This window comes from Grus americana, chromosome 2, assembly GCF_028858705.1.
Source record: "Grus americana isolate bGruAme1 chromosome 2, bGruAme1.mat, whole genome shotgun sequence".
NCBI classification, from domain to species: Eukaryota; Metazoa; Chordata; class Aves; order Gruiformes; family Gruidae; genus Grus; species Grus americana.
In genome coordinates this window covers 139,015,833-139,029,113 of record NC_072853.1, presented here as the reverse complement: position 1 = coordinate 139,029,113, position 13,281 = coordinate 139,015,833, and the positions used below count along the sequence as shown (strand labels likewise).

The window sequence follows — 13,281 nt, the reverse complement described above, 5'->3', positions numbered from 1 at the left end:
TGTTGAAATTTTAATTAGAAGAACACTCCTGCCCCCCTGCCCCCCAAAAAAACCCCACAAACAAAAACACCCCCCAAAAAAACCCCAAACAAAACAAAACCAAAAAAACCAACCAAACAATCAAACAAAATAACACCCCCACACCATAAACTCCATAAAACAAAACGCCAACCTCTCAAAAAAAGTATAGGGGAACTTTACCAGATATCAGAATTTTTATTTTATAGGAGAAAGAATGCCTCAACTCAAACCTTGTAATCCCCACAGATTATTGTCAAGGGCACCCTTAAGAAAACACAATGCAGTAACCTGGTATGGAAGACATGGAGTAGCATACACCAAGACCTTATTTCAAAAATCTTTCGAAATAAAGAACAGGCACATGCAAGTCACGTACTGCACTTAGAAAAGCTGATGCCAGACTAAATTCAATACAAAAATAGCATGTTTCTCAAAAAATGGACATAACAGGTCCCAAAAGGCATATAATCAGGTTGATTTCCTAGACACAGTCTTAGCCACACATGCCCCTGACCTATTTCCTTCACAGAACGAAAAGCAAAATACCATCTGAGTGGGATGAGCTCACTACTGTTCAGTTCTATTACTCTCTCTGAAACTTTAGCTGAACTTTATACACCCTGTGCTAGATATCCCTTCTGATCACTGACCAGTGATTCTCCTAGTTCACTTTCTAGAACCTCCCACAAAGAGGAGGGGGGAAACAGCAAAACTCAATAAACAGCTAAGAAAAGGAGTGCAAAGATTTAATTAGAAGCCAAACACAGATGCACTACCTGATTCACTGCCTCTTGCTAGTCATTGTTTGAAAAGAGCCACTCTGACTTGTTTTTCATCATGTTATCGTCAAATCACTGATTTTATTAAAAACTGTACAGTGAACATGCTCATCCTATTCCTTATCGCAGGCAAAATAGAGGAGAGAGGTCACAGAAGAAAAGCTGAAGGGAAGAACTAGCTCTTCATCAGACAATGTAATTAGATCATACATGTTCTAAACAAAAGTTCCTTAAGAGCGGTCTTTGCTAGGAAGGGAGAAAAAGGGGAGAAAACAAAAGCCAGCCCAGTTTCCTTCTTGCTGGTTTAACTGACACGACTTCAGAGCACACGTACTATATGCAAAGTAAGCGGAGTTAAGTCCATAGCAAATTGAGAGCGCATGTTCGTGAGGATTATTTAACTAGAGTTGTTATTATTCTCAACCTATGTTACCATTTTAACATTTTTAAATACAATCCATTAAACTTTTAAATGGAGACATAATAAAATGCTGGAGAGTTTATTCTACTGAAGCCTACCAACTTAGGGTAATTGCAAAACGCTTCCTGAAAATGCTGTATTATTACTGTGCTTTTGCATAAACCCATGCATGTATTTTACCTCTTTTTAATTGTGTGCTGAACATTTACAAATCTTTGATGGAACTGAAAACTATGTTTTGAATTTGTCAATGGTTCAAAAGAAAAAAAAAAAGCATCACTGTCATTGCACAACCCATCTTTCAGTCAGAAGTGAAAGTTGCAAAGGATTTTCCCTTCTTCAGATTTCTCTTTCTAGCATTATTGGAAAGCTTGTCTTCTTGTTTAAATGAATTTCCTTTTAATCTCTTCCCCGAGCTGCTGCATAGATGGAGCCTCTTAAAAAATTCAGGATATCACTGTAATTGTAAATTGATCTGCTTCTGTGGCAGAAGGCTGGGGCCCTCCATCCAGGAAAGAGACTGTCTTCTCAAAGTTGTTTTCCAGACAAATGATTAATTTGCACTCTCTCTTACTACTAGGTTATCCTTTAATGGAAAAGCAATTCTTAATCAAATCTACTACTTTTTGGACTGTTTTATTCCTGGCAATGTACAGAGAAGAAAGCCAATCCAAAGCCAATGTGAAATATTTACTGGCTTGAAATTTTTAAATTTCCTGAAGGAGACTTTGACTCCACTTACATAAGAACTAAAACTGTATTAGACAACTAAAATGCACATATTCATCACTGCTAGGGTTCTGAATTAATGTAATATATTAACAGACACAGGAATATTCCCCGCTGATTTTTAATGCAAAGTTAAGGTTGTAACACTGTTATGACTATGCAATCTTTAAAACAGACATGTAACTCATTAGTAGCAAAGTAGAGGAAATTATGTACCTAGTGTGGTGCTGAATCCACATAGCGTATTTGCCTGTGGCTCTTCAGTTATGAGATCTGGCATCACTTGGATTATTTCACCTAATCCATCATTAGCTTTCACATGTCCTATATACTGTGCAAGAAACCTAAATTTAACAAACCCAACTCCCCATCAATTACCACGCTGAATATATTACATGTCAGCACAGAGCACAAAGATTAGACATGCTGAATTACATCTTTCTTTGTGAAACGTCAATATTTTTAGAGCACTGTTAACGTTGCTGACTTCAATTATAACAAATGATCTTTCCCATTGTGGACAGGCACTAATGCCCTGACCTTTGCTATTTACACACAACACAGAGCTACTGAACAAAATGGAAAACCTCAGAAGACACAGAAAATATGTAAGAGATCCCAATAATAATACCATAGACTCACAAATGTGGGGGTTTTAATTGCTATATTTGCTTGGCTAGTGAAATCCTGGAAGATGACCTAATTTTTTTTTTTTTTCCTATAATCCTGCAAGTAAACATTAGTAATTTAGACTTAACTTTCTCCCTCCACGTACACAAAGCACACAAAAAGGTTATTACTTACAACAAAAAATAAACACACTGCTGTTGTGTCAACACTGCATCCTTACTTACCGGTCTTCCACAAATACACCGATGAAGTTTGAAATTCACTTTGTGCTCGAGCATCCCAGATTCCCAGCAGCAGAAGCACAAGAACTCCCACGCGCCGGGCTGGCACGGTGGAAACCCCTGGACCACGGCAGAAAGCAGCGCTCCCCTCGCTCAACCCCATGCCTCCAGCAGCCTGCTGCCACCTCCAAAACCTGCAGCACAACCGCGAAACCTTCTTCGAATAATATTCCCCTCTTCAGAATTTCTTCACGGGGAGAAGGGGACTGGAAACCTCTCTCCCGCTATTGTGCATGGCAGTTGGAAAGGAAAAACTGTTTAACACCAGGGAACAATAGAGTCCTTGCTCGCTCTTGCTGCTGCAGCGGCGGTGACGGGGGCTGCTGCTAGTATGGTCGCTGCTCCACACTCTTCCATTCAACGGTTAGTAGCAGTTTTCCATCAGCTAAAAGCAAGACAGCTGTCCGCAGGGGGCTCCAGCTGACTGAGCAGGTTATCTTGCTCCGGGAGGCAGCAGCAGTCATTTACACCAGCTGGAGAGAGTGAGAGACAGAGAGAAACAGGGATGAGGAGAAACACAAATAGCCCAGTGCTGTAATCTCGACGCAGAGAGTGACTGCAAAAGGCTGGTTTCCCAGACACGTCTCTCCCTGGAATATCCCAAATGATACGTACTAAGAAGAAAAGAAGAAATCATCATCAGACATGCTTCGGAAACACAAGTCATACAACCAGAACAGATATAAACAGAACGATATATATTAATTAGGAGAGCAACAGACATTTGTCCTGATAACAATAAGTACACTGCATTAACCATTTTGTAAACAACAAAAATAAGTGATTACACATGCATTAAACAGACAATTAAGACCTTTTTAGGGGAAATGGAAGAAAATGCAGGGGGAAAAAACAAAAGAAAAAATAAAAAACCCCACTAACTTGTCTTGCATATTTATCAAATCTGTTTCAGGTAGTAACATACAGCTGTCTGCTGTGAGGACAGATGAATATATGTATATGATAACGTGTATGTATGTGTACGCACATCACCTCCAGGGTAGATGAAGTGTGCATGTAATATATAATGCAAGATAACATCCTTTCCTATCCAGCTAGTATGTACACATATACACATGCATAAATGTCAACTGTGTAATTTAAAATAATTTGAAGATCAAGTTATCAATCATTTTTAAAACATACAGAGTTTTACATATGAAAGAATTCAGGATACATTAGGCTGTCATGATGATACAAAAATGTGGAGAGAGAGACAAAGCTTTTCAAATAGGGATCTTTATCTCTCCCACCCACTACCCAGTGAATAGATGCAATAACAAGCCTAAAGATTGAGTTTCGGACACCTATACACTGGGAAGCAAACGAGGAATTTTCAAGAAAACTGCTATCATATTCAAAAAGTTTAATTAAAAATGCAAACAGCTACAAAAACACACAGTAGAAACACAGGACCCGGAGTTTGAAAATGATGGAGCTATTGTTGTTTAAAGAAGAAACCTCCAGTCAACCTCTCTTGGGACGCCTGTCATTTTGCACAACCTTCCCAGACTCAGCCTTTTCACATGCATTAGATTAAAATCGGCCGTGATCAAATAATTCTCAAGTCCTTGCCTGTTTAAATATTCTGACATCAGAGCAAATTAGCAATGTTGAAGGTTGCAAATTCGTCTTTGTTTACTTTCCACTCTGTTACGCCTCTAAGAGGGAATTAAAGGCTCAGGGAGCTCTAGCACCGTGAGGCTGTGATTAAGAGAGATAAGCAAGTGTGGATTACTGTTCCTCAGCTGTTGAAAAACAGGCAACAATCAGGAGATTATAGGTTGATAAGGAATACATAGAAAGCCATGATCTTAACAAATTTATAGCATCCTGATGCAGAACTTGTACCCTCAGCTAAAGCACTTCTGGAAATACGTTTTATTCACTTCTGCTACCTCATGCTGTATTCACTTTAGGAAGCATGGAAACCCCTTTAGCCTTTGCTTTGTTGAACTGGACAGAATACTGGTTTAAATCAAAATGGTCTCTGGGTTTAGAGAATTATAGCAATTTCACAAGTAAATTTGGGGTTAAGATAGGCACACGCTCATTATTTTGCATGCTACATAGAGGGACTTGAGAATATTTTACCTATTAATAAAAATAATGCCAGCTTCATAATTTATGAAAAATAAGACTAAGAATTTAAGGGCTTAAAAAAGTTTTAAGATCACCAGAAAATCTGTAGCAATAGCTTTATTGACTTGCATAGTTAAAATAAAACATATATAACTTACATATTTCTTTGAAAAATTAAGAGTAAAAATTTTGGGTTTTTAGCTAGAGCTACGCACCAGGGGAAACGTCAAGTTTATAGAGTAACTAGGGGAAAAGGCACCCTCTTCAGAGTTATTAAATACAATGGATTCTACCTAGGGTTTTTTATGAATGTATAAAGAAAGCCTTTGAAAATATTTTGTATGTGACTCAGATCATCCGGAAACATCATCAGGGAACAGATCATCCATGTAGTTGGCACAATGAATCAAAGCGGGTTTTGACAGCAGAACAAAGCAATATCCTGAGAGAGGGTGAGCACACAAACACTCAAATATTTTCTTATATTTATGCAACTATAGGACCACATACTTTTAAACTTCACTAAAACAGAGAGTATTAAAATACTACTTTTTATGGTTGTACCATTTTTTTCTGTCAAAAAGCAATGAACTATGAAATAATAATTTCACCTTTTTATTTTGTAAGAAGCTACGATGCATTTAAAACTATTCACAAATATGTCACAGAGACAGAATGGAGGAAATGTTTATTATGCAAATGTATTTGTGTGTCTGGGGAAAACAAAAAAAAAAAAGGATTCCTGAAGAGCTGTTTTTGGCAAACACTAGATCACTTCTGCAATACATACACCCATCTTCTACTAATCAGGGCAGGGTAAGGCCAGTGAAACCATCGGGCAAAGAGCAGGCTGATGCCTGCAAACAGAGACACCCACACCAACCTAACTGCAGGAGCTAAGACTTCAGACACAACAGACAATATCTCCCGATTGCAAGCTTCAGCTGCTACCACTATGCCTTACCTGGAGAGCTGCTGTTTGCCTTTTCCACCTAGTATAACCAATACGCTCTTACCCTCTTCCTGTTTGCAACAGGGAACGTGGTACCTCCCTCTCAGTGCAACCACTATTTCCAGCCCACACTGGCAACCCATCTTCTAATACGTACCTAATGATCACAATTTATCAGTTGTTTACGGCTTAGACATTCCCAAATAAATGCTTAAGCACTTCTCAGAAGAAACCTCTAGACAAAGCAGAGAAATAAACTACAATCGACGTTATTATCTGTATCACTAACATAACAGTGTCAGTGTTGTACCTTGGAGCACCAACATGTGAGTCTCAGTAGACTTTTATTGAGATACAGTTATTTATTTGAGGCACAGCAGCTATGCAGAGCCTGTAAACTGCTTGCACAAGTGATTGACAAGCTAGTGCTTTTTCGTTTTCTAGAAAAAATTATGACTAACCTCAAAGACCTTTATGAAAATGAGGTAGAGTTAGCCATGAAATATTGGAATTACTTTGCTCGTGTTTCCTAGCATTAAGCAGTTAGAGGATGACCAAAAAACCCTCATGCAATACCTTTTATTTAGTGGAAAGAGAAATGGGAACAAGATATAAATTTTTTAGCCACTAGGTATGAAAAGCTGCCTGCCAAACAGAAGCACCCCGCTGATATTCCTCTGCTAACAGGCAGTGCCATGTTAGCACCCTTCTCTGTTTATGAAATGCCATGAATAAAAGCTTCAGGAGCATATTATCTTCTATCCTGAATACATTGTATTTCTACATATAGTAAAGTCAAAGAGCATGCAGAGAGTACAATATATATGTGGTACATTGGTTTCTAGAGTCAACAATATTCAGTTAAGAGGTGTGTCCAGCATCACCTTCATTGACCTCCAATTTCATAGATTCTGGTTAGCCCTGAAATCTTGAGAGAAGTTTCAGTCCACTCTTCTAGATCTATAGAAGATGTTTTACAAATTCTACAGCTGTACCCCCTAAACCACCTGTGCTGCATAGAATACCACAAAAATCACCCAAATTCTAAAGAATGAAAAATATTTTCTTTCTTGTGTAGAAAAGTCAAGGTCCTCCTCATCTGAACTCTGCTCATTTTGATTTATCTCCAAGACTTTTTCCCTTTGCTTACGTATGAAAATGACGAATGCTACCAAAGATGACTAAGTCAACTGTCTCCCTGAAAGGAGCTCTAGAGTTATAATGAGTTTATTACAGGCAATATCCATTGGATAATACAGTAGCACACATTTCTGAAAAGCACTATAAATTGTAACACGCCCTTGGATATATCCCCTGCATGGGATGCAGTGGTACGGTTGAACCCCTAACTTTTACAGAAGTTAGGAAGGTGTGGTATGTTCCCTTACATGCACATTTGTTTTCCAGGATCTATGACCTAAATAATCCACGTAATAGCTCAAATAAGCTTTTGTTCTTTTTATTCCCTGACCTAAACCCATGGGTCAAAACTTCTAGCTCTGCGTTTTGTAAGAGCCCAACTTTCCTGCAGATATTTTACTATAGATGCAAGCATATTATAAGAATTCTCTTGAGATGGGACCTGCAAGAATTTTATTTGATTTTAAGAACTTCAGGCTGGAATAAGCTGTACCAGGCTATTTTAGGCTTTGTTGCAGAGCACTGAGCACTCTTCAACACACTCAGTAATTGTCTATTATTTTTCTCTGTATCAGTGCTAGGGAGCCTCGTCAGGGAAGCCACACACAAAAAAAAGCTAAACATGAACAATCTGAAAAAAAATTAATACATTGCAATATACTTTGTCTCTCAAAATCTGGCAGCTCCATTCCTTAAGTCCAAAATTAAATGTGCTGTGCAACACTTGCAGCTGAAAAGTTATTCTTTAGGGATCCTAAACATATGGCCTCTAGGTGTCACACTCGGCCATGTCATAATATGCTATTTATGGATTTCTCTTATCCTTTCATAGCAGATAAGAGACCTTGATTTTGTCATTTCAAGGAGTCATATCATGTCACATCCTCTTTTCAAACTTGTAATTTTTAAACAGACAAACAAACCCCAGAAAATTTCTGCCTCTTTCATACAAGTACTACAAATATTTTTGGTTTTGCCAGAGTAATTGTTTTTGCAAACATTAGCATTATCACAATGATTGTTTGTTAAATTTATATCATTCTTTAGGATCATGGATTTGGAGGACAAATCAGGAACCTTAAGAGTTATGTACGTCAGCTGTGCAGAAGTAAGAAAGCATTACATGGACAAAATCACTAGAATATGTTAATAACGTATACTTAAACTCTTCAGTGTTTCTCAATTATTTCCAAAATCTTTGCAACAAGAAAATGTTAGTTTTGGAAAATGCATAAAGATTCTACTTGCATGAATGCACAAGCAGCAAACATCTAGTCTCTAGTTCTGTCTTAACAAATGTTTTGCTTTTATTAAGGAAAATTAGTAATTCTTGGACAGATTTCTCTTTTTTGAGTTTTTTTTTTTGTTTGATTGTATTGGGAGTGTGTGGTGTGGTGTGTGTTAGTTTGTTTTTTAATCTTTTTTAAATCTATAAGTTTTCCTAGCCGTTCTTTTATTGGTAAGGGGTGGGATTTTTCAGTTGCAAAAAAAGGTAGGGGTTTATTTTTGTTTTGGTTTGTTTGTTGGGTTTTTTGGTTTTGTTCTGGGGGTCTTTTGTTGGGTTTTTTTTTAGCCAAGGAAAGGCTACTGGGCTAAACAGATCAATACCTTTGTGAAATGTAGCAGCCCAAGAACTGCAGAAGGACAGATCAAATCAGCTAATTCTACCTCCTGGCTTTAAGCTCTGTGAATGAACGTTGTCCTTTCTGCCCACATTACACTGCCTTCAAAGCTGACTGCATGAAGCAGAACCTTTCCAAAGATCAGAACTGGCTGCAAAAGTGTCCGTGATAGTTCCCTATCAGGAAGTGTCATCTCTATTGAGAATTCAAGCTTTCAACCTTTTCTCATCAATTCAGAGATCTACTTAGTAGCCTCTGGTGGAACTTGCTGTAGAGCAGGAAAAAACAGCAGGCATTTTTCACTGGAAAGCCAACAGCGTTGATACACCAGCTTGCTCAAAGAGATTTTGAGCATGTTCACATATTCAGAAGTGGATGGAGTACATCCTTGTATTTGAAATTTCTCTTGCAGACACTATACGTACAGCATAATTCTAATTACACACAAAATTCACAAGCAAAATCCTAATTACAGTTAGGGTTTGTAGCGAGGTCTACATCACTACTCTGACTTTCTCAATTACACTTTTTGGTTTCTTAAGGCTGCCACATTTGCGGTTTAATAGTAACTTTATAGATAAAGCCAAAGACAAGAAAGAGAAAAACACACAAAAATTGTCTCCATTCTGATCCCACTCATTTCAATGAAGAAGAAGGACAATCATTACCTTTTTGTGTGAATAAAAAAAGGAAAAAAAAAATGTGCATGGGTAAAGCAGTGAATTTTTCACTTAAAAGCTTTTGGTAACCTCTACTTTGGGGAAGAAACTTGAACTTTGCTTCTGTTGGGAGCGATCAGTGTGCTCTTCTTATCATAACCTCCAAAAAGAAGTCTGCACATAATTAGAACCTCTTCTGGAACTGTGGTACCAGTATGCACTTGCTTACAGAGTGCTGAGGGGAAAAAACCCCTAAGATTAGGTACAAAAGTAGAGTCTGCGCCGTAAAGCCAGCCTCTAAGTCACTAGCATAGAAAGCCTGGGAAACAGTAAGTGATAGGAAGAGCTAAGAAAACAGACTAAAATCAGGATAAGAAACCTAAGTGGAGAAAAAAAGTACTGTGAGGAAGTAGTGAAAAGCAGAATTTGTGTGGGTGTGCTATTTACTGTTCACCCTTTCAACACATATGGCATGGATCTACAGCTTGTATACCTATGTGGTTAATGCTGCGTAAAGAATGGAGCTTTTTAAATATAGCTTTAGTTACCTCACTTTCAAAAAGTCCAATACAGACTTCACTAATGGAGAAAACAAACCAACCCAGGTGACCATAATTGCCAGTAGAGCCAGTTTTCTATCACTAAGCCCATTATATTAGATTTTCCAACAGGATACCAAAAGGCAGGATTTTAATGGGACTTTCCAAGTCAACTCTGTTCCTCCAAAGTGTGCATATACTTTTGAAATTTGTGTTCCTAAAAATCAATGGGAACAGCTAGTCCCTCTGCCTAACATGAACTTATGCTGAAAATAAGTTTATCCAGACAACATGCTCACTGGAGAAAAATAACAGTTAAAAATGATAGTTGTAAATGCAAATAAGTAGAATAATTCACAGGACTTGAAAAGCAGGCAGGGAGATTTCAAAGACACAATGGAGAGGTAAGTACTGAAATCCCTGGCAAGGGGAACAGAAAGAGAAGGGAATAAACAAAGAAAATCAGTCCCCATTATTGCCTTTGAAAATCCTCTCCAGGGAGAGCTTAGTAATTTGCACATACCAAATCACCTTTAAACAAAAGCCACCTTCAGTCAATTTTAAACCTTCTCCTTATTAAAATCCTATTGATTGATCATTCTTCATCTAAATGTCTGACAAGCCAATTTCCATTTTCAAGGAGGGAAACATTGGTCTTCTTTTTCAAGCCATAAATCACTCAAACATTCTGTTATCAATTTGCAAATTAGTTAAGTAATACAAATTAATAAGAAAATTAATCAAGGCTGTTTTCTTTAGTGAGTTGTTGTTTCATTGTTTGGTTTTTTTAACTTAACCAATACATTTAATGGTTTCCAGAAATGGATAGGCTCAGTAGTAGTGACAAACACAATATAGGTGGAAATAGCTTTTAATGATTTGTTAACTTCTTAAGAGACCTAACTTAGCTGGCCAAAAGTACAGCTGTGTGTTTTGTGCTGACTTCAACAGATCAATAAACAAGAGGAGTATTACTTCAGGAAACTGATTAAAGGATCTCACACCATTCTGACATGGGGTAAGATGTCGTGAGACTTAAACCTTATTAAATTAATGATCAAGGTTCAACCACGATGTGCTAACTATCCAAGCTCTAAGACAGAACTACATTATATCATTAATAATCGTACTTTGCAGAATCTTAGGTTATAATTAAAGTTACAGCACAGAAGATAATATATGAAAACAAAACCTTCACTCTCTAATTTTATATGAAAGACACACAAGTGTGTTCCATCTGTCATCCTTTCATTACTGGGCGGTGGAAGGGAAATCTGTTCCTACTGATCAATCTTCCTATTGAAAATTAGAGGTCACTCTCCTTGAAGTCAACTCTGTAGAAAAACTACACTGTAAAAACTAAACCTAAATAAGGAAGGCAACAAAATTAATGAAGTCTAAGCCCGTATTAATGAAAGCATGATAGAATTTCAAACCACACAGACAACTGGTTCCAAAAATGCTGACTTGTGTTAACAAAACCTCCCATTTCCCTAAGCGCTGACTTTTCCTCCTCTGCTGTTACAGCACCATCCTCTCTCACACTCCATCACACCAGTATTTCTGTGGCAAAAAGAAAGCAAGCAGCCAAATCTATGCACTGAGATAGGTGACATCACAACTGCATATAATTGGATTTCCTGCATACAGATCACAATGCATTTAACACATTCTGTGTGCTGCTGAAAAATCTTCTCTAAATTATCAGCATTAAAATTAGAGCTTCACTAGGGGGATCAAACCAAGCTTAAGGTGATGTGACACTTTCAGGACAGGAAAAAATTTCATTAAATTGGCACCATTGTTCTTCCCTATGGTGACAAAAGACATTATCGCCAGTTTTCTGCAATCGCTATTATACTTGCATATCTGAAAATGAGAGAAAAAGCTTTCCAATTAACTGTTAGTGGCAGCTCTAGTATTTCCACAAGTTTTTCCCATGAGACTCAAAACTAACCTTGGTCTAAATAACTGACAGTTGCATCTCTATACTCTCTGCAGAATATATGACAACTAACTTTGATTTACTGCTCACTGAAGGAAGAAACGGTATGGAGGAGATTAAAAGAAGGGGCTTTCTCAGTGATTGCACTATTTTGAAATAGAATAGAAACTCACAAAGCAGTTGTCTCTAGATCAGCACTGAGTTCAGTTATTACCATCCAGGTAAATGAGTGGAGCATGATTTCCCTGGGACAAGGAAATTTAATCTACACAGATGAAATAGGGTGGGGAACACCGAAAAAATGGAGCATGACTTTGAAACTGCAACAGCAATGCTGTTCAGGTAAAATAACAACCTGAGTTCAGGTAAACAGACAAACATGTTTTACCAGTGCAAAACAAGGCATGTCATGCTGTGCTGGTTTTGGCTGGGATAGAGTTAATTTTCTTCACAGTAGCTGGTATGGGGCTGTGTTTTGGATTTGTGCTGAAACAGTGCTGGTAACACAGGGATGTTTCAGTTACTGCTGAGCAGTGCTTGCACAGAGCCAGGGCCCCTTCTGCTTCTCACCCCACCCCACCAGCCAGTGGGCTGGGGGTGCACAAGGAGTTGGGAGGGGGCACAGCCAGGACAGCTGACCCCAACTGACCACAGGGATATCCCATACCATATGGTGTCATGTTCAGCATATAAAGCTGGGGGAAGAAGAAGGAAGAGGAAACGTTCAGAGTGATGGCGTTTGTCTTCGCAAGTAACCATTACATCTGATGGAGCCCTGCTTTCCTGGAGATGGCTGAACACCTGCCTGCCCATGGGAAGTGGGGAATGAATTCCTTGTTTCGCTTTGCTTGCATGTATGGCTTTTGCTTTACCTGTTAAGCTGTCTTTATCTCAATCACTTTTACCTTTCTGATTCTCTCCTCCATCCCACCACCGGGGGGAGTGAGTGAGTGGCTGCGTGGGGCTTAGTTGCCAGCTGGGGTTAAACCATAACACATAAAGCCGAAGTCAAACTTTACATGAGAACCTGTTTCCTAGATGTATCAATAGGATAAAAAATAATTTATTATTCTTTCATTTTAATGCTTTTTTTTAATACGCATATTGAATTTATCACTTTTACAAACAAAATATCAACACAATTTATGTCAGCTTAAATTCTCTTAGCACCTGTATATAAATAGAGATATAACACACCTAACTTTAGTTGTCTGGCTGATATATTGATACCTAAGTAGAAGCATGTTCTTCTGAGATATCCCACATAATAAAAGGGCAATGGCAATTTTTGTAATATGTGGCTAAAATACTCTCACCAGTAGGCCAAACTCCATCCATTACCTACAGACACTTCTACATAGGCTCTTATTGACTCTAGGAGGTATTTTCAGTGTTTACAAAAGCTATTTTTAGTAGTATTTTTTAGTAATTTTTATATCAACCACAAAACCAAATAATTCAGAATTTCACACAAAGAAAAA

At 38.0% G+C, this 13,281-nt stretch overlaps 1 protein-coding gene across 1 annotated transcript in view; it reads right to left on the bottom strand.

Moving 5' to 3' along the window:
• The window catches only part of THSD7A (thrombospondin type 1 domain containing 7A), a 293,162-nt gene that overhangs the window by 204,013 nt on the left and 75,868 nt on the right, over positions 1–13,281 (bottom strand). Inside the window, exon 3 of the mRNA XM_054817889.1 lies at positions 2,805–3,334. Within this exon, the coding sequence (XP_054673864.1) occupies positions 2,805–2,964 (160 nt within the window). The 5' untranslated portion in view covers positions 2,965–3,334. The remainder of the gene's footprint in view (positions 1–2,804; positions 3,335–13,281) is intronic.